Raw genomic sequence first — 17,974 nt, 5'->3', positions numbered from 1 at the left:
CCAAAAAACGCTTGTATTCATTAAAAATCCCGGGACTTTTCAGCCCATGTAGTATGTTGCATTAAACGTCAAATATATTATTATAAAGAAAATATGAAATTTATTCCTGTGTTATGCAAATTGGTGGAAATTCCTTTAGTTGTTAATTCATTGCCGTTGACGGGGATTGATGCTTTAGAGACTTAGCAATCCTTATGATGGGGTGCAAAAGCAAATTCCAGCATAGGGCGCTAAAGGCGATCGTAACGTCTCCGGATTTATCTATTATTAATATTATATCTTTATTTATTATAATTCGTAACATAGAATAACTTTGTCTACTGTTATGTCTAATGTTGTTGTTGAGATTTTTCTCCGTTTTTGAGTTAATGTATTTAAACAATTTACTCGGGGACCAGAGATTAAGTTGTACGGTTAAAGATGCGGTTCACTGGGAAGTACTGGATAATTTAAAGGAAGGGTAATCTTGAATCCGGTGCCAAAAAGATCGCGAAGTTTATAGGCGAATCTACGTGGATCGGGACTTTGGAATGGTTTTGTAATTAGGAAACGTGTTGACCTCCAATTTACTTAGAGTGTAGACAGGTTCGCGGGGTGAGTCTACCGGTTTGTCTTGGTCTAGCAATTGCGCAAGTTTTTGGAAATAGGGGAAAGGATTTTGATTTGAAATAAGGGCCGATTTAACTTGGAACTTCAATCTCTTTTCACTTTGTCTTCGTCCGCCTTTGGAAGGCATGGAGATAATGCAAAAAAAAAAAAATTATAATGTTCCGGAGAACCGGGGCGTCGTAAACGGGAGCCACGCTATTGGCAGCGACAGTCATAACAGCTCTCTGGATATGAGAAAATTATGAATTCTCCGAGGAAGTGTTAACAAACGGGGGCCACGCTATTGGCAGCGACAGTCGCAACAACCCCTCAGATATTCAAATATGTATATGTACTTGTATGTAATCGATTAGAGATTTAGAGGTTCCGTAGATAGATTCGATTCAATATTATCGTTTATTAAAAAGATAAATGCTATAAGTAAAACAATGCGAAAGTGAGGTTCTGATGAAGCGCGAGGATAATTCTCACTTTGATAGTATAACTGTAACTGACTGACTGTATGAATAACCGACTGACTGACTGGCTGGGTGACTGATGAATTGACCGAAAAAGGAAAAGAAGAGCAGTGCTGTGCGGTTCTGTCTTTGACAGCTCCTTTTATATTCTGAAAATGAGTGTGGAAGTGTCCTTTCAGAACCAATCGACACTTCTCAAATTTTGGTAGAACCTATACTCACGCTTTCGTTGAGATAAGGCAGCAAGGCTCCGCGTAAGCCCTACTCCCCACTCTACAAGTTTATTCTTAATAAGTAATAATTGTTGAGTTTTAACCATTTGTTATAATAAAAATTCGGTTTTCCTTAATATTCTTTATGCGAGGCGAATTCACTACATTCATATGTTTAAAATTAATTTAATTTTATTAGAAAAAGAAAAAGGGAAAAAAAAAGATATTCGTTCTCGCATTCAGGAAGATTTCTATTTTACTGCTAATCGTTGAACTTAATTACTTAATCGTTAAACGCTAATATAATATACATTATTATTAATGTTAATGTACGCTTTTATATTTGTTATTTTATAGGAGGGCTTCTTTGAGAAAGATCGAAGTGATATTCTTAGACATTCTTTCTAGAATAATCTGTAGATAATTTTTATGACGCATAAAAATACATAACGTGATCTATCTGTTAAAGTTTGAATGTTTAAATAAAGAAACTGAATATACCCTCTTATAAAAGAGGAACGGAATTTCCGGTTTCGAAATAAAGATAAAATAGGGAAATCTAGCGATAAGATAAAAGTAAAGTATAAATTGTACATCTATGAAGAATATCTATAAAGAATAAGAGTATTTTATCGGTATGTAACATTACTATAGATATCATCTTTAATATCATCTTTCTTATTTATTTATTACTGTTTATTATTTCTCTAATGCCGTGTTTAGGCCGTAAGGTTATGTAGCGCTCAGTGATAGAGCGTAATTTTAAGTCGCTTGCATTTCTATAACATGGGACTTATGTCCCGGACAATTTCACGAAGAGTCATTTTCTTACATTTTTTTTTTTAAATCTCTAGTCATATGTTGTTTTATATTTTCATTAAAAAACCTGTGTGAAGTTATTGTAGGGAAGTCAAATATAATACATAACAATGTTTATTTTATTATTGACTGGATCTTTTTTTTGACCACATTACTATCCTTTCTCGCTGTTAAGGCGAAGAATTGATTTGGATTTATTTTTATATACGGTTTTATAATTTGACTCAGTATGGTTGAAGAACTGAAAAGGATACGGGCAGTAGGAATCAAGCGCAGGAGACGTCGCTCAAATAATATATCTATGAAGTGAAACTTCTTTATTCATTAAAACGCGCTTACATGTTTCAGCTTTTGAGCCTTCCTCAGAGACAATATAAACTAACATATATAAAAACTGTGAATAAAAGTTATCCTGTCATAGTGAGCTCCCCTATATCGAGAATTTAAATGTCGAAATTAAAACCAAAAAGAGTGAAAGAAAAAGGAAAAAGAAAAAAAAGAAAAGAAATTAGGAAATATCGTAGAATAGAATATGAAGAACTAATTTATCAAACAACTTTAAGATTATAATTAATTATCTAGCAAATATAATGGAACTAACCGAAGACGCAAGTGCTGCCGATAAAATATGCCGATATAATATTGTAAACAAAACCTAAAAGTAAAAATATTCATCAAAGCGGTTCAGTTTGTTTTAGATTCTATTTTCTTTGTTTTTGATATTAATGTTATACAGTGTCTAGAAATAATCGCCAAATATTTCATGGGACGGTAGAGCGGACTAAACTGAGTCGAAAAGTCCTCTACCATTTTGTAAATTTTGTGAATTTTTCCCCAATAGTTAACGAGATATTAATCCCTAAAGATACCCGAATATAGGCACGCCCGCCCAGCCTACTACTGCGAAGTGTATAGACCTACCGATCGTTTGGCGCGTGAGGAGCGGAGATAGCCTGGCAAATGCGCCGTCCGAGCTATGGAGGCTTGCGGCGGTGTGCGCGGCACGGGACGCTTGCCAACTAATCCCCAACTCCTCGCGATGGCGAATATTTGGCACTTCAGAAATTAATATTTTGAAAATCGGGAAATATCGAAATCTTTTTGAGAACTCAATTAATTTGCTCTAAAGCGTGCATATATAGTGTGTACATACAGAAAAATGTTACATATGTATAAATACGTAATAAGATGATATGTTTTAAATAAATAATAAGTGTATTTTAAAAGGATATTTGATAATTTTATCGATAACATTCGTGAATAAGATAGAGCGGACTAAATTGAATCGAAAAGTCCTTTACCATTTTATAATTTTCGCAATAGTTAATAAGATATTAATTATTAAAATATTGGTTTTCAAAAATTTTTTACTCAAGTACTATCAACTTTACAAAAATAGAGCAAAAGACAAATATTGTTCATTTTCTTTTCATAAAGCTCTAGGAATTTTTTCAGAATTTTTTGTACTATATTTTCTCATTTTGGTAAAAATAGTTGTTAATAAAAAATGCAGTACTGAAAAGTTGATTTATTAAAAAATTCTAAAAAGATTTCTAGAGCTTTATGAGAACAAAATAAACAATTTTTATCTCTTGCTGTTTTTTTGTAAAGTTGCGCACGGCCCGCGCGCCAAATCGGTACACACAGAAAAATATCATTCTATTGCCAAGAAAAGCAATTATTCATTTTATTTTTCTTCTTTTAAGTAACAGTTACTTTCAATAAAGAATATTTTCTCGCTAGTAGTCTTAAAATATATTCATCCCAAGTTTTAAAAATATTCAATATCATGTACACTCAAAATAAGAATTTATTCTCTTTTGAAGTATATTATAAAATTTTATCGAAGAAAAGTCAGATTTGATTAACTTGAATATTTAATAATATATTGAGGAAAGAAAATTTATTTGGTCAAAAAAATTTGGTATTTCTTTCAATTTTATACAACAGATTTAGGAAAAGCAAAATTAGTTTAGAAATAAGAAATTTTTTTCTTGTTTGAAGTAATTCATATTTTTAATTTAAATAAATATTTATTTTGGAATCAAATTGTGCATACAATTGTGACGCAACATGATTTTTATATTGTTCCATAATGGTGTTTTTTCATATAATATTTATCTTAATTATAATATTTTGAATTAATAAATATCATATTATTTCGTTTCCATGTAACGTTCATAATAATATGAAATTGTCGTAAAATTAAGAATGGTTACAGTAGGAAATATACCGTTGGGAATAACTCGATCACAAGCATAGCAATTAGCATAGCTCAGCATAAATATATTAGACTATTCTAGGGATCGTAGATTCAAATCTTGTCGGCGATGCGATGCGTTTTTCAATAATTACTTGTAGTTAATAAGACAGAATATGAGTATGCGGAAACAGTAAAAATATAAATTAAACTGGAAAAATAAAAAGCAATAATAACAAAAAAATTACTTTTTTTTAAGATATAATTGTAAGTTTTTTATTACAAAATATAAATATAATATTTGATTTAAAGGAAGAATTCTTCTTAAGTAAATCGAATTTTTGATTTAATTTAATATTCTTGATTGAGAAGTATTAAATTTTCTAAAATTCAGAATATATTTTGAATAAACTGGATGCTTGTGATGAACTTATAATTGATTTGTGAATATATGAACTTTTGAAATACTTGGAAGAAGTCATTATTACTTGCGTACAGTATATATTTTTCTGCGTGTAGACGTATGGACCATTCCACACAAACTCGTATAGCCGCATAACCATATGCATAAAGAAAATTATCCAATCACATTTCTGTCATAAAAACAAACGTAAAATACGATTTGATACCCAGCACTTTTGAATATAACCACTTTTGAATACCTAGCAAACGAAAATGGATTGGAAATTTTCAGTCCATCCGAATCTGTATTTTAAATCTATAAAAATGAATTAGATTCTATATAAAAAATGTTTATACACGTAAAAGTTTAAATAAAGCAGTAATTACATGAAATTCTATAGTTATTATTTTAAAACTTTTATACAAAAAATATACGCTAACTGTATAATAACTAAAGAAAACGTATTAATATAAAATATACGTAAAAGCGATTAATTTATTAAATTATTAAAAATAAGGAATTTACATATGTAATATTTATTGTACATATTTACGTAGTTCTTTTTATGTTTCTTTTAACTATTAAATGAAGTAGAATTCATGTTATATTTTTACAACTTTTTTTTAACTCAGTTAAATTAAAATGAAAAATTTCTTATTCATAATTTTGAATAAAATGGCATTCATGATATATTTTTAAATGAAATGGATTTTCTACTTACAATTCTGAATAGTATTCATGGCTTATTTTAAGAAAATAGGCCATTAAAAGAAAAACTTTTTTTTATTCAATTGGATTAAAAAATTATATTTTCTATTCAGAATTTTTTAAATTTAACAGTATTCATCACAGAAATGGCTGATATTATATATATATTATTTTCGTTTGCTGGGGCAAACGAGAATGGATTAAAATGGATTAAAATGAATAGGAAAAAATTTCAATCCATTTTACTTTTCTTCTCAGTTTAGTCCATTCTACCTCTATGCGAAAGATTTATAATTACTTTTCAAATATCCTGTATATTTCCATCACAAGGCTGCGTTCAGCGCACTCGACAGTTGAGTGAGTGCTCGCTGTTATTGATATTGGGTCATCTAAAAAGTACTCCGCGGTACTTTGATATCACTAGATATATGACCATCAACACACATCTAGTGACAAAAAACCGCGGATACTTTTTAGATGACTCAATATATTCTTTTAGATCAATTAGCATTTTAGATCAGCGCATTAGATTGGCGACACTGGGACTCGATTCTGAAACAAGGTGAAAATTACAAAAGAGAACGAATTTACTAGAATACTGATAATTTCATTGGTCAACACCTAGTAAATTTGTTCACTTGTAATTTTCATCTCGTTTCAAGATACAGAATTGATCCCCTGGTCCTGAATAGAGTCCTGTATTTTTAGTGTTGAATAATCTAGTCATCCTGCAGTGCTCAATGGTGCTTTCTAGAGAGCTTCAAAGAAAGAGAATGACAAATTGCATGACGTAATGTCCGTGTCCAATCAGGACGTGACTCGTTTTCTCCAATCTCTTCCAAGCTTATAGAGCTTTAAATGCCGGCGTCCAATCAGAGGAAACGGGTCACGTAATACAGTTCTCCCTTTGAGGCGCTCTAGTGCTCTCTGTTGTCTTTGTACATTCTCAACGTTCGCGTTAGTCGTGAAATTCGTTCTCGATAGAAGTGTTCTGTGAGAAGCGTCGTTGCGTTCAAAGGCAGAAATAATCAGGTGAGTTGTTTTGCATGCGATTGCGACCGTCGGTTAAATTACACACGCGTTTTTCGTACGTTTTCGCTAGAAATCACAAGAAACTGCGAGGATTATCGCTTCGCGATGAGAAAATGCCAAAGCACGAAGAAGTTTTCACGACGCGCGTGACTCGAGGGGGGCCGCCTTCGCCTTGCATGCCTCGGGAAAAGTGCACTTGGCCTGCCGCCATCTTGTTTATTATGCGTGCTTACTTTTGGAGGGAAATCATCGTCGCGGTACATCAGTAAACGCGCCGTGGTGTTTTTCTCGAATTCGCACAAATCACGCCTGTTTCAGCCTGTCAAATTTCACATTCCTCGATCTCGAGAGAGAATCCGGCGATCGGTCTGGTTTTCCTTTTTTTTTTTCTCGTTTTCGTTCCGCCCTTTCTCTTCCTCCCTCTGTCTCCCCCCTCCCCTACTGCATAGTGTATGCGTGCATTGGATGCGCGGCGGGGGTCTGATTATAGCCTGCTTCCCCTCCCCCACCCCTCCTTCTATCAAGCAAGCGTCTTAACGTATGTATCTTGATGCTTTGTCCTACTAGGGAGGCCTGTGATACACAGAAGAAAACAACGAAAGCTCGCTCATCGTTATGGCACGTACCAAGCAGACGGCTCGTAAATCAACGGGTGGAAAGGCACCCAGGAAGCAACTTGCCACCAAAGCGGCACGTAAAAGCGCGCCGTCCACTGGAGGCGTCAAGAAGCCTCATCGTTACAGGTATGTGCTGTGTATCTACACATACACATGTATACATACATACATATACATATATATATATGCACACACAAGTATAAACTTACATTGAACAAATTGTTTGTTTCGAAAATATTGAAGATGTTTGTCAATTTTATAGTACTGAATAATTCTTTATAGCAATTTTGAAAGTTCTAATGTAGAAATTATGGAGAAAATATTAATTGATATTTAATGTTAAATATAATTGTTTTAGTAAAATTTGATATCTTTGAGAGAAGGAAATTTAAACATTTTCTTTTTTTTAAAGAATGTTTCTATTTACTTGGAACCTTCTTTTCAGGCCCGGTACTGTAGCTCTGAGAGAAATCCGAAGATATCAAAAGTCCACGGAGTTGCTCATCAGGAAATTGCCGTTCCAGCGTCTGGTTCGTGAAATCGCGCAGGATTTCAAAACCGATCTGCGTTTTCAGAGCGCCGCTATAGGTGCCCTTCAGGAAGCGTCGGAAGCTTACCTGGTCGGCCTGTTCGAAGACACGAATTTGTGCGCCATTCACGCCAAACGTGTCACGATCATGCCAAAAGATATACAACTGGCACGGCGAATTCGCGGTGAACGCGCTTAAATCGTTCACAAACAATACACAGAGCGTTCTCATTTTATTATTATTTGGATACTGTATGTTTCTAAACAATCTCAAATTTTTCTTGACTCTCTTCCGTGTATATTTATCATAGTTAACACACTGCCAACTGCTGTAATAGATACCTGAAAAAGACGAAAGAAACAAGTGAGTCTTGATTAGACTTTTAAACTCAATTAGATGATTCATGATTCATACAATGATTAAGAAAAATGGGTTGAAAAACTGAAATTGAAAAAACTGATGGAATTTAGTTTTAATATAAAGTCGAAATTATAGGCAACATTAGTTTTATTTTATATCTGGATTAATAGAAATAAAGCACGCAGCATATTATATTGTGTAGATTTCATGGTTTTTTTTTTGTAGAACGCCAGGTATTAGCGCTTGATTTTACAACAATAGTTGTATTGCTTTATGGGAGCAAATCTACATCGTCCTTTCAACACTTCTCTTACGTACAAATTTACAACACATTTACTTATACTGGTATGCACTTTTCGTATAAAGGGATATGTCTACATGTATTGAAGAGTGGTAGAACAGATAGTTGATTAGTTGTTTATTGGTAATAATACTACACACTCAACGCGCATATAATTTGATTTGCATTAGTCTTCACTCTTTAGAATTAAAAAATTTTACTTATAGTAGATATATCGCGCATATTACGTATATAAATATATTGTAAGCTTAGAAACTAAGTAAGTGTTTCATGTATCCCTAAGGAATGCATTAATAAATATCTATAATTAAAAACATTATCGAAGACACGGCAAGAGGGCTGCAGTTGGTACTGCGCGAAATTGTTTTTCTTTACAAGGATGTATGAATTATTTACGTACACATTATTTACTGTGAATATTGAAAATCTGTAGCTTACACATGCTAGAGACTTTCAGTACTTGCGATGAATACAACTGTAGGTGACATATTTTTTTTTTGTTTCCGGCTGTCACTATTGACACTAATAGAGTGCGCGCGCATCTTAAAAGCTTTTCTCTCCAAATGTAATCCTCTTGTCGAGTTCGTAATTATAAGTTGTAATTATCGTAACGATTATAGTACTAATCAAATGATGTAATAATATAACAAAATACATTTTCTAAAGGATGTAACAAACTCTTGTATCTCTTGTATCGTCTTTATAATGTATGCTGAGTGGCGCAGGAAATGTACTATTTTATTATCCAATTTATAGGCTTTGGAGAGAATTTTGTTTGTTTTGTGTGCCAATTTTATTTAAAAAATTGATATATCGGATCAATGAAATGGTATAATATTCGTGCGGCATTTCATGTATGTACACGTATTTGTGTATATGTATGTATTGCGTATTTCATTTCGTGATACATGTTAATATAAATACATACCTGTAGTTGTGTGTGTGTGTGTGTGTGTGTGTGTGTGTGTGTGTGTGTGTGTGTGTGTGTGTGTGTGTGTGTGTGTGTGTGTGTGTGTGTGTGTGTGCAAGAAAAAACGCTCGCGCGCGCCTGTGCAAGCATTTGCACGTTGCACGCCGCTATCGATTCGCGCGAACCGAGCGACGCGACGATGCGTGTGACGCGCGACGTTTCATATGCATCGCATCCCACACGATGCGCAAGAATCTGACACGAGCGTGCTTACTATATCTTTCTTTCTCTCTCTCTCTCTCTCTCTCTCTCTCTCTCTCTCGCTCGGTTATAGACCGGACATCGATCTCACGATTTCGCGGGTCGATCCGCGGCGCGAAATAATCTTGTTCTACGTCACGATCGGCAGCCTTGCTATACATATTACCTATTATCGCGCGATTAACAGCGGCCTTTCTCCCGTGTAAAATGATAGCGTCGCGTCGTCGCTTTTCGATAACACTCGACGCATCCTCGACCGCGTACCTGTCAGTCTGGCGCCGTCTCGCGCTTTTTTCCATTCCCTCTTCCCCCCCCCCCCCTCTCCTCCCCGCCGCGACCTGTGGACGACGGGATGGATAGCTCGACCCCGGAGATCAGCCGAGCCGAGCCGAGCGGAGCGGAGCGGACGATACGACGCGACGAGAGAATTTACGCTTGGTGTAATTAAGCTGTGAGTGCTGTGAGTACATATATCCATCCTCCCCATGCTCGAAGGCATGAACATGGAATATGAGACTATTTCGCGCGAATAATCTATACTCTATATATTCTACATTCTATATCGCGAGCGATACTCGATTTTCTCGGTTTCTCTACGCGCAATCGGGAGAACAAGGAGAGAAATGGAGTCTACGTCACATTACGCGTGGGAGACAATGGAGAGATTGAGGAATTGGAGATTAGACTTGGACTAGTTGGATAGTATTAATTTTAATCCGTTTCGTTCCGATCGATTGATTGAATTCCGAGTTCAATTCTCACTCTCGAGTGCAACGCGAGGCTTAATGAATAACGAGCGGAGACAAAGCTCTTTGCTCTCTCCCCCCCCCCCCCCCCGCTGCTCTTCTCCGCCACGGTCGACTATATACGAATATGTAATAGATTTGTTCTTTTCAGTCCCTTCCATATCGAAGAAAAAGAGAGAGAGAGAGATAAACGCTGCAAAAGTTTGCAGGTCTATTATCGTCGGACGTCGATGTTCCCTTCCCCTTTGTCGTGTATACCGTATACGTGTTACTCGAATAGCGTTTAGCGTTGTCCGAATAGAAGCGCGTATGCATATAACGCGGTCACGTGAGCTCGCGGTTACGCGCGAGCGTGAAGCAGCTACGTCCACCTCTTAAGTCCACTCTACAATGGTAGTAAGCAGTAGGAAGTAAGAAGTTCTTGCACGCCTTGTCTCATAATGAGCTTTGATTGGCTGGTAGTAAAGTGATAAGGCGTACGAAATGGGAATAATCCATTTCGCTTATTTCCGGTCTTAATGCTTTACGTCATATTTTACTCCCTCTTACGACAGTCTTACTAATGCACTGTAGAATGGGCTTTAATTGGCGCGCGCGACGGCGGGACGCGTAAGCGCGTAAATGCGCGCATAAACACGCGGCCGACTCGTTGCGAGTGGCTGCTCTACCGCTCTACGTTATTGATCTCGCTCGCGTCGCGTCGCGTCGGAAAATCGGCCTCTCTCTCTCTCTCTCTCTCTCTCTCTCTCTCTCTCTCTCTCTCTCTCTCTCTCTCTCTCGCTCGCTCTCTCTCGCTTACAAGTTACATCTCTGAAAACTCATTAGATTTCCATCGATCGATCCAACTCTCCCCTCCCCTCCCCTTCCCTCCCCTTAACCCGCTTAACCCCTTCGCCGCGAAACGACCGAGCCGAGCAGGCTGAACTGTCTCCAATGTCTCCATACGGGTCGCGACATTGTCCGCGTTCTTCCTCGCGGCGCGGTTCGTGGAATCGTTGGTGTGGAACGGAGGATGGGACGGCGACCCGTAGTAGTGGCATTTGGCACGGGAGGAAGAGAGAGAGAGCATAGTATGTATATACGTACGTACCACACATATCCACCAGCTACCTACGATTTCGAGCCGCGAGCGATTGACAGGGCACTCGCCGCTGCACTCGATGCACCGACGACCAATGAGGTGCGCCGGCCGGGCAACGGCCCGCCGTCGGATTGGCCGCCGACACACCGCGGGCTCCTACGTGCCTCTCGCGCGATTTAATTTCCCGCGGTAGGTGGTGGCGGGGAGTAGGCAAGTAAGGCGAGGGGCGGTAGGGAAGAGTAGCCTGAGTGGCGCGAGAGAGCCAGCCGTGGACTCGAGAGGCGAGAGAGCGTCAGTGTTAGCGTCAGCGTCAGCGTCCACTGCCATCCCATCCCATCGGAGTTCGGAGTTCGGAGTGTGCGAGGAAACGGATAGTGTATCTAGTTCGCTTCTCTTCGCGTCCCCGCTCGTGCCCGATAACTCGCCTCAGGTAGGTCAAGCGTAAACCCACTCTCTCTCGATCCTCATCCCGATCATTTTTACGCGTGCGGGAACCGGGAGAACGTGTAATCGCGGGGAGATTTCGTGAAAAGTGTTTCCCCTCCGGATTTCCACCGCCGTACGCCACCATTTTGCGACGGACATGATGTGATTGTGGGAACGCACCGCGACTGAAACCGCGATCGTCGTCCTGGTTTTTAGCCTCGCGCGTAGTGTCGCTGACACGAGCTAGTCGATTTCTTTGTAAGAACGTCATCGTCGTCGTCATCATCATCGCTGTAGAATCACTCGGGGACGATGCTGCTCTTCGCTGCCGCGAATTCCTTAATCCCCCTCGGCTGACAACGCGTGGTTTTTTTTCCCCTCCTTCCCTCCTTCCCGCTTCCATTCCCTTCCCTTCCCTTCCCGTCCCTCCCCCTCCCCTCCACCCGCGCCGTCGCTGTCAGACAAACGAAAGTTGGTACATTGCGCAACGCGTGGCGTTTGCTCGGCTCGGTGCGCGTACAATCGTACTAAGTCGTACATGCGCGCGCACACTCTCCCTCCTTCTCCCCCACTATGCACTTTTCTCTTGGAACTTAGCTTGGAACCCGCCGCTCTAAGCCAGTCAAGCCAGTGTTGTTAGACGGGCTGGGTTTTAGACGCATTCGCGTTCAATGCAGCTTCAGTAACGTACCGGTTACTAGTAGATAGATCGTTAATCGCTTAGAAAATGCTTTGTTGAAAATTTTAGTATATTTTACATACGTATACATATATTTAATATATTTCTATGTATGTATACATGTGTGAAATATGTAAAATATATTAAAATTTTCAACATTTTTGGAAAAATGTTACATAAGCGACTAATTACTCTTATTTACGAGTGACCGATATGTTACTGAAGTTACATTGAAGCTACATTGAACGCGCATGCGTCTAAAATCCGACCCGTCTAACAACACTGCCGATTAGGAATTGACGAGTGTCAATTAATTGCCGCAAAAAGAGCCTTTATTAATATAAAATTATTATTTTAAATGTCCTTGATACGTCATAAGACGTATTGTCCTCGGTTCCTCACTGGATCTAAATCAATTAGATTAAACAACTTGACAATAGTTGCAAAGCTAAGCTTTTTCTGCTGAATGCAGCCAATCGCTATATAGCCCGTCTTCAATTCCATGCAAATAACAACAAATCGAGTCTAACGAAAGGATAAATACGCGAGCGTACCTTTTTCTTTTTCCTATTGGAAATCTATAAGAAATCTCTTGAAGTTTCTTAACATTCTTTCACGGAATAGTAAGTTTTTTTTTTGTTACACTGGATTGCATTAGAATTTTATTTTTTGCTTTCGTCAACTATCAGATATATTACTTATCTCACTTTAGCGGCGTCTACTGAGTCTAATGAAATTTTTAAATGTAAAACTTGAAGATCGATGGTGGAGACGAATTTTTCTTATTACCGAATGATAATTAAATGTTGAAACAATTGCAATATATTACTTTAAATACGAAGCGCTACTACAGTCTGTTGAGATGTTGAACTTAATATACATTCATATAAATGAATTAATTTCAGAAATGATAATTACGTGCCGATATGGTTGTCGGACTTTCAACGCAATCAATCTGAAATATTATAATTGCAATATACTTGCGATATTCGTAATTAGGAGAATTACTTGCATTTTGCTAAAGAGCGACTTTTTTGGGGAAAGAAAATGCAAAATAGAAATTTGTTTTCATATCTCACTAGATCTCATTTATATCTGCACCGTCAGTAAATAATATACAGGGTGTTTCTTAAGATGGTTCGGGGCTACATTGGGGACGGAGAATAAATCAAAGGGAACCACTCGACTGTGGGCCGTCCTACGAATTCACGCGGCGCGGCTTAACCGGATATTGGCTTAGACATTTTCTTTTCTGATACTAAAACTACAGCGAGTATCTCAAAATGGTATAAGAATTTTTACACCCTGTAAGCAGAGTATGGGTCGGTCTTACCATCTCCTATCAATTTATTTGCATTTATTGCTACAATGGGGAACTGACCTCGCATTTGCTGTTCAACAGAATTGATTAATCACGGTTGACACTTAATCGATCGCGAAATTGAAAATTTCGGCTCTTTGGCGGGCTTCATAGTTAATAAAATACAAGTTCAAGTAAAATACTAAGCCAACAACAAGTTCCATGATGAAATATTTCTTTTATAAGACAATATATAGCCTGTTCTTTTTAGCTCAACTTTTTTGTATGCGGCTCATCTTTTCTCTTTTTCTCTCCAGAAAAAGAACGGAGATAAAAGGAAGAAAGATGAGCCGTGCAAAAACTTTAGCTAAAAGGAACAGAGCTACAGTAAAATGCAAATATATATATATATATATCAGCACTGCAAATACGTTTTCTTATCATTCGCAACTTCTGTCGACCCTTATTAAACCTTGACTCATAAAAAATTGACCAATCAATGGCAGTCGAATGCGAGGAAAATAATCGACTAGAAATGGATTAATTTCTTATGGCATAAAAGCTTAAGTAATAGCTTATTAGTAGGAAGCCCATCAAGTTTTAAGAAATTGTCTAATTATATTATTTATTTTTCTCACATTTTACTGTAATTGATCGATTTCTTAAGGTTTTACTATTGCAACTATACGACTGTTGTCATTGTGTTTCGAATTGATTAATTTTTTATAGCTTAAGGCTCTGTGCTCAATGAAAGCAATATTCGGAATAGGAATAAATATTAAGATTTTAACCTATCAAAGTATAATATATAATATATTTTGGTGTTGAAATGATTGATTTCTGATAAGAGATGAAATCTTACTATTTATTCTTATTCCTAATAATATTTTTTTTCATTGTGCACAGCCCCTAAGATTTAGATCGATATTCATAATTAATTTTGATATTTAAGACTTGGATATAGTCTTAAGATGTCACGAACTAATTATTAATTCGTACTAGTATCTTAAGACATTAAATATATCCAGCACGACTGCTCACTGAGCGCTCATAGTACTGAATGCAGCTATTGAAGATTGAAATATTGGGAAAAAGTATCCGCGGTTTTTTCATTCAAAAATTGAACAAAAAACCGCGGATACTTTTTAAATGACCTAATATGAACCTTGAAATAAAAATGTATTATGAATATCACCCTTAAAGTTTCATCAATTTTATGAGCGTATTTATAGTCCATTTTATTTTATGACCATCTTATAAGTAACGTGTCTTAAAATACTAATATTCTCTTATTAGTTAAGGCTCCTGGTAGTCAGTTCAGCCATATTGAATCCTGACGTCATAAGCGAGAATACGTTGATTTTTCTTATGTTATATCATTTGTAAATAAAGAGAATTTGGATGAAACGAAATGAGATCGCTTTAAAACATTTGTAAAAATGGACTGAGACTCCTTATTTCCCCTGATAGTTAGTAAAGAGTCGAAAAAGGCTCGTGAAGTGAAAATAGGCTACGCATGCGCATTGAGTAAAAACTAGTAAACGCACTTTACGTGCCTTTTACGACTATTTACTGACTGTTAAGAGAGATAGATAAGAATAGTTTTCGTCTATTTTTACAAGTGTTTTAAAGATCTCATCATTTCATTTCATCCAAATTCTTTTTATTTACAAATGGCATGCAAGAAAAATCAACGTGTCGCTTATGACACATTTCTCGCCGTGACTTATGACGTCACGATTCAATATGGCTGAAATGCCTTAATAGGAATTTTTGCAATAACGCTAAAGTCACGTTATCCTTTTCATAATTAATTGTTAAACTAATTTAAAAAGAAGATAACCTGACTTTAGCGTTTTGAATACTAGATCGCTATTCATAATCGATTCTTATATTTAATACTGTCTCAAGTACAGTCTTAGGAGATTGTAAGGGCATAAAATATATATATTAATATTTAAAATACATATATTAATATTTACGTTTTAAACAAACTACATGTGAAAGTTGTGTTCATAACATTCTTTTTATTAAGCATTTTTATGAATTATTTATTTTATTTGATATTTTATTTTATTATTATAAACAAAAATTAAAATTTTTTTGTATAAATATTTCAGGTACTAAAAATGACTTGTGCAAAGTTTCGTAGAGCTTCATCAATTAGAATTTGTAACAAATAAATATTTTCGAATTCATAAAATGCTTGTATAAAAAAAATTGAGATTTTATCATTATTTTTACAATACATTTTCATATATTTCTATTAGAGTACAAATTAAAAAAAAAATATTACTTTTTGAAATAACTTTTGATCCAAATGCTCAATTCTCATCTCTAATTTTTTTTTATTACTTTTAAATACAATTTAGAATAATCTATAATTTTTCCCAAGTAATTCTTAATATATTGCGTTTGCATTACAACCTCCTTAAAGTGTCACGAATCAATCAAAGGGCCATAAATATCTATTAACAAAAAAGCTAATATTACATCCATCCGTTTTTTGTCGTACAACAAATGTAATACTAGCCTAAGACATTACCCAAGACCTTGGAAATAAGAACGGACTTAAAATCTCTTAGTAGACGTCACTTTAAGTATACCTATTCTTTTTAACTGAACTTTTGCATCGATGCGATGGAGAGAAAAAGAAAAAAGATGAACCGTACAAGAAGTTTAACTAAAAAGAGGACAGACAGACCTTGGTTGAGTTATAAAAATCAGATCCAATATTAGTCCGACAATTGTTGTCACAGGTTGAATCATGGCGCGTACCAAGCAAACGGCCCGTAAGTCAACAGGAGGAAAAGCTCCCCGTAAGCAGCTCGCGACGAAGGCGGCCAGGAAGAGCGCTCCGTCCACCGGTGGCGTGAAGAAGCCGCATCGTTACAGGTATGGAAACAAAAAAAGAAATAATAATAAAATAATAAAAGACTTGTCTCAAAACGTTGAAATGACTCTAAACTCGGATTTGTCACGATTAATATTCATTTCTGTAATTTCCATGATAGGCCCGGTACCGTGGCTCTTCGAGAAATTCGAAGATACCAGAAGTCGACTGAGCTGCTGATCAGGAAATTGCCGTTCCAGCGGCTGGTTCGTGAAATCGCGCAGGATTTCAAGACCGATCTGCGTTTCCAGAGCGCCGCCATCGGCGCTCTCCAGGAAGCGTCTGAGGCGTACCTCGTTGGTCTCTTCGAGGACACCAATCTGTGCGCGATCCACGCAAAGCGCGTCACGATCATGCCTAAAGACATCCAGCTGGCCCGACGAATCCGTGGCGAGCGTGCTTAAGAGACGCTATGTAACTCGCATACATACCGTTCATTACGACCATTATTATTACTATTATTATTATTATTATTAATTATTATCATTAATTATCGTTCGCAATCGTCATGGATGAAGCACTTTCATTCCAAGCTCTATTATATTGTTTTACTTTTGCATAGAGATACGCGCAGTAGTATTATCCCTCCAGTGATCATCCTCATTTTCAAACCTTACTGAAATTCATTTTAACGCTGGCTGACTAATTTACTGAAAGAGTAGTGGCCGTGTTCAAGTTGGCAAAGCAGCTAGGCAAAGTTTGTTCGCTAAGCGGACGTGATTGATAGATTCAATCGATTACATTCATTTCGACGAGCAGGCCGAATGTTGTTTCGTCCGGCTTGAACACGGCCAGTGATGAATTATTTGTTTTGAGTGTTAAAAGCACTCTTGTTCAGTGTTTTTAACATTCAAAATAAATAATTAATCATCACCTTTCGGTATTAAATTTCTGTAAGACACGAATTTCGATTGTCGACTTCGCAATACGCAAATTAGCCACTTTTATTTTCTCTTTTCCCCCTTTTCTTCGAAACGCGAAGCACTTGACACGGCTTTTTGGTTTACGCTTACTGGGATATTCACGAATTTATGCAATTTAATTTACGCGCCGACAATTTTGTTAAATAATTTTGGTTAGACACTATTCATTAGCGTTCCTTTTCCCCTCGCAATTTACCGTCTTCTTTTCGTCATTAATGTTACACATAACAAATCATTATATCATTATTAGTATTTGAAGAAAAAAAAAGTGTGCATTAGATTAAGACATCCTCATAGCGACATCCCGATATAGCTTAACGTATTAGATCTCTGATTGTACTCGAATTACATTAAATCATTTTGATCACTTAAGCATTGTGTAAAAATTTGTGTAAAAATAAACGCATTTCGTAAATAAATCTAAATCCGCACGATTTTTATCTTCGCTTTGTCTGATTTCCGCCCGTCAAGTCGCCTGTGAAACAGTACGATTTATACAAAAACAT

At 36.7% G+C, this 17,974-nt stretch overlaps 2 protein-coding genes across 5 annotated transcripts; both read left to right on the top strand.

Moving 5' to 3' along the window:
- Nucleotides 1-6,282: 6,282 nt before the first annotated feature.
- LOC105155015 (histone H3.3A) lies at nt 6,283-8,926 on the top strand. Its single transcript, XM_011070883.2, has 3 exons — nt 6,283-6,441; nt 7,009-7,184; nt 7,504-8,926. Exons 2-3 carry the CDS (start codon nt 7,057-7,059, stop codon nt 7,784-7,786), a joined length of 411 nt encoding a protein of 136 aa, XP_011069185.1. The 5' UTR covers nt 6,283-6,441; nt 7,009-7,056; the 3' UTR covers nt 7,787-8,926.
- An 801-nt stretch (nt 8,927-9,727) lies between these two features.
- LOC105155013 (histone H3.3A) lies at nt 9,728-17,902 on the top strand. Of its 4 annotated transcripts, none has more exons than XM_011070881.2 (3): nt 9,728-9,880; nt 16,412-16,547; nt 16,667-17,902. In XM_011070881.2, the coding sequence occupies exons 2-3, from the start codon at nt 16,420-16,422 to the stop codon at nt 16,947-16,949; spliced, it is 411 nt and encodes a 136-aa protein (XP_011069183.1). In that variant the 5' UTR covers nt 9,728-9,880; nt 16,412-16,419; the 3' UTR covers nt 16,950-17,902. The 4 variants fall into 4 exon arrangements, with proteins under 4 accessions (XP_011069183.1, XP_011069184.1, XP_087268904.1 ...); XM_011070882.2 differs by having other exon boundaries at nt 9,733-9,871; XM_087412778.1 differs by lacking the exon at nt 9,728-9,880 and adding an exon at nt 11,111-11,236.
- Nucleotides 17,903-17,974: the final 72 nt, after the last annotated feature.

The sequence above is a fragment of the Acromyrmex echinatior genome, chromosome 13 (assembly GCF_024713525.1).
Source record: "Acromyrmex echinatior isolate Ae372 chromosome 13, ASM2471352v2, whole genome shotgun sequence".
In the NCBI taxonomy this organism is placed as follows: Eukaryota; Metazoa; Arthropoda; class Insecta; order Hymenoptera; family Formicidae; genus Acromyrmex; species Acromyrmex echinatior.
The sequence above is the reverse complement of the archived record's forward strand: the minus strand, read 5'-3'. Positions and strand labels throughout refer to the sequence as shown.

Excerpts from the sequence above, each read along its gene's own strand:
- LOC105155015 (XM_011070883.2), top strand. The coding sequence starts at position 7,057 with ATGGCACGTACCAAGCAGACGGCTCGTAAATCAACGGGTGGAAAGGCA. Across the intron at positions 7,185-7,503 it reads AAGAAGCCTCATCGTTACAG|GCCCGGTACTGTAGCTCTGA; the intron begins GTATGTGCTGTG and ends CCTTCTTTTCAG.
- LOC105155013 (XM_011070881.2), top strand. The coding sequence starts at position 16,420 with ATGGCGCGTACCAAGCAAACGGCCCGTAAGTCAACAGGAGGAAAAGCT. Across the intron at positions 16,548-16,666 it reads AAGAAGCCGCATCGTTACAG|GCCCGGTACCGTGGCTCTTC; the intron begins GTATGGAAACAA and ends TTTCCATGATAG.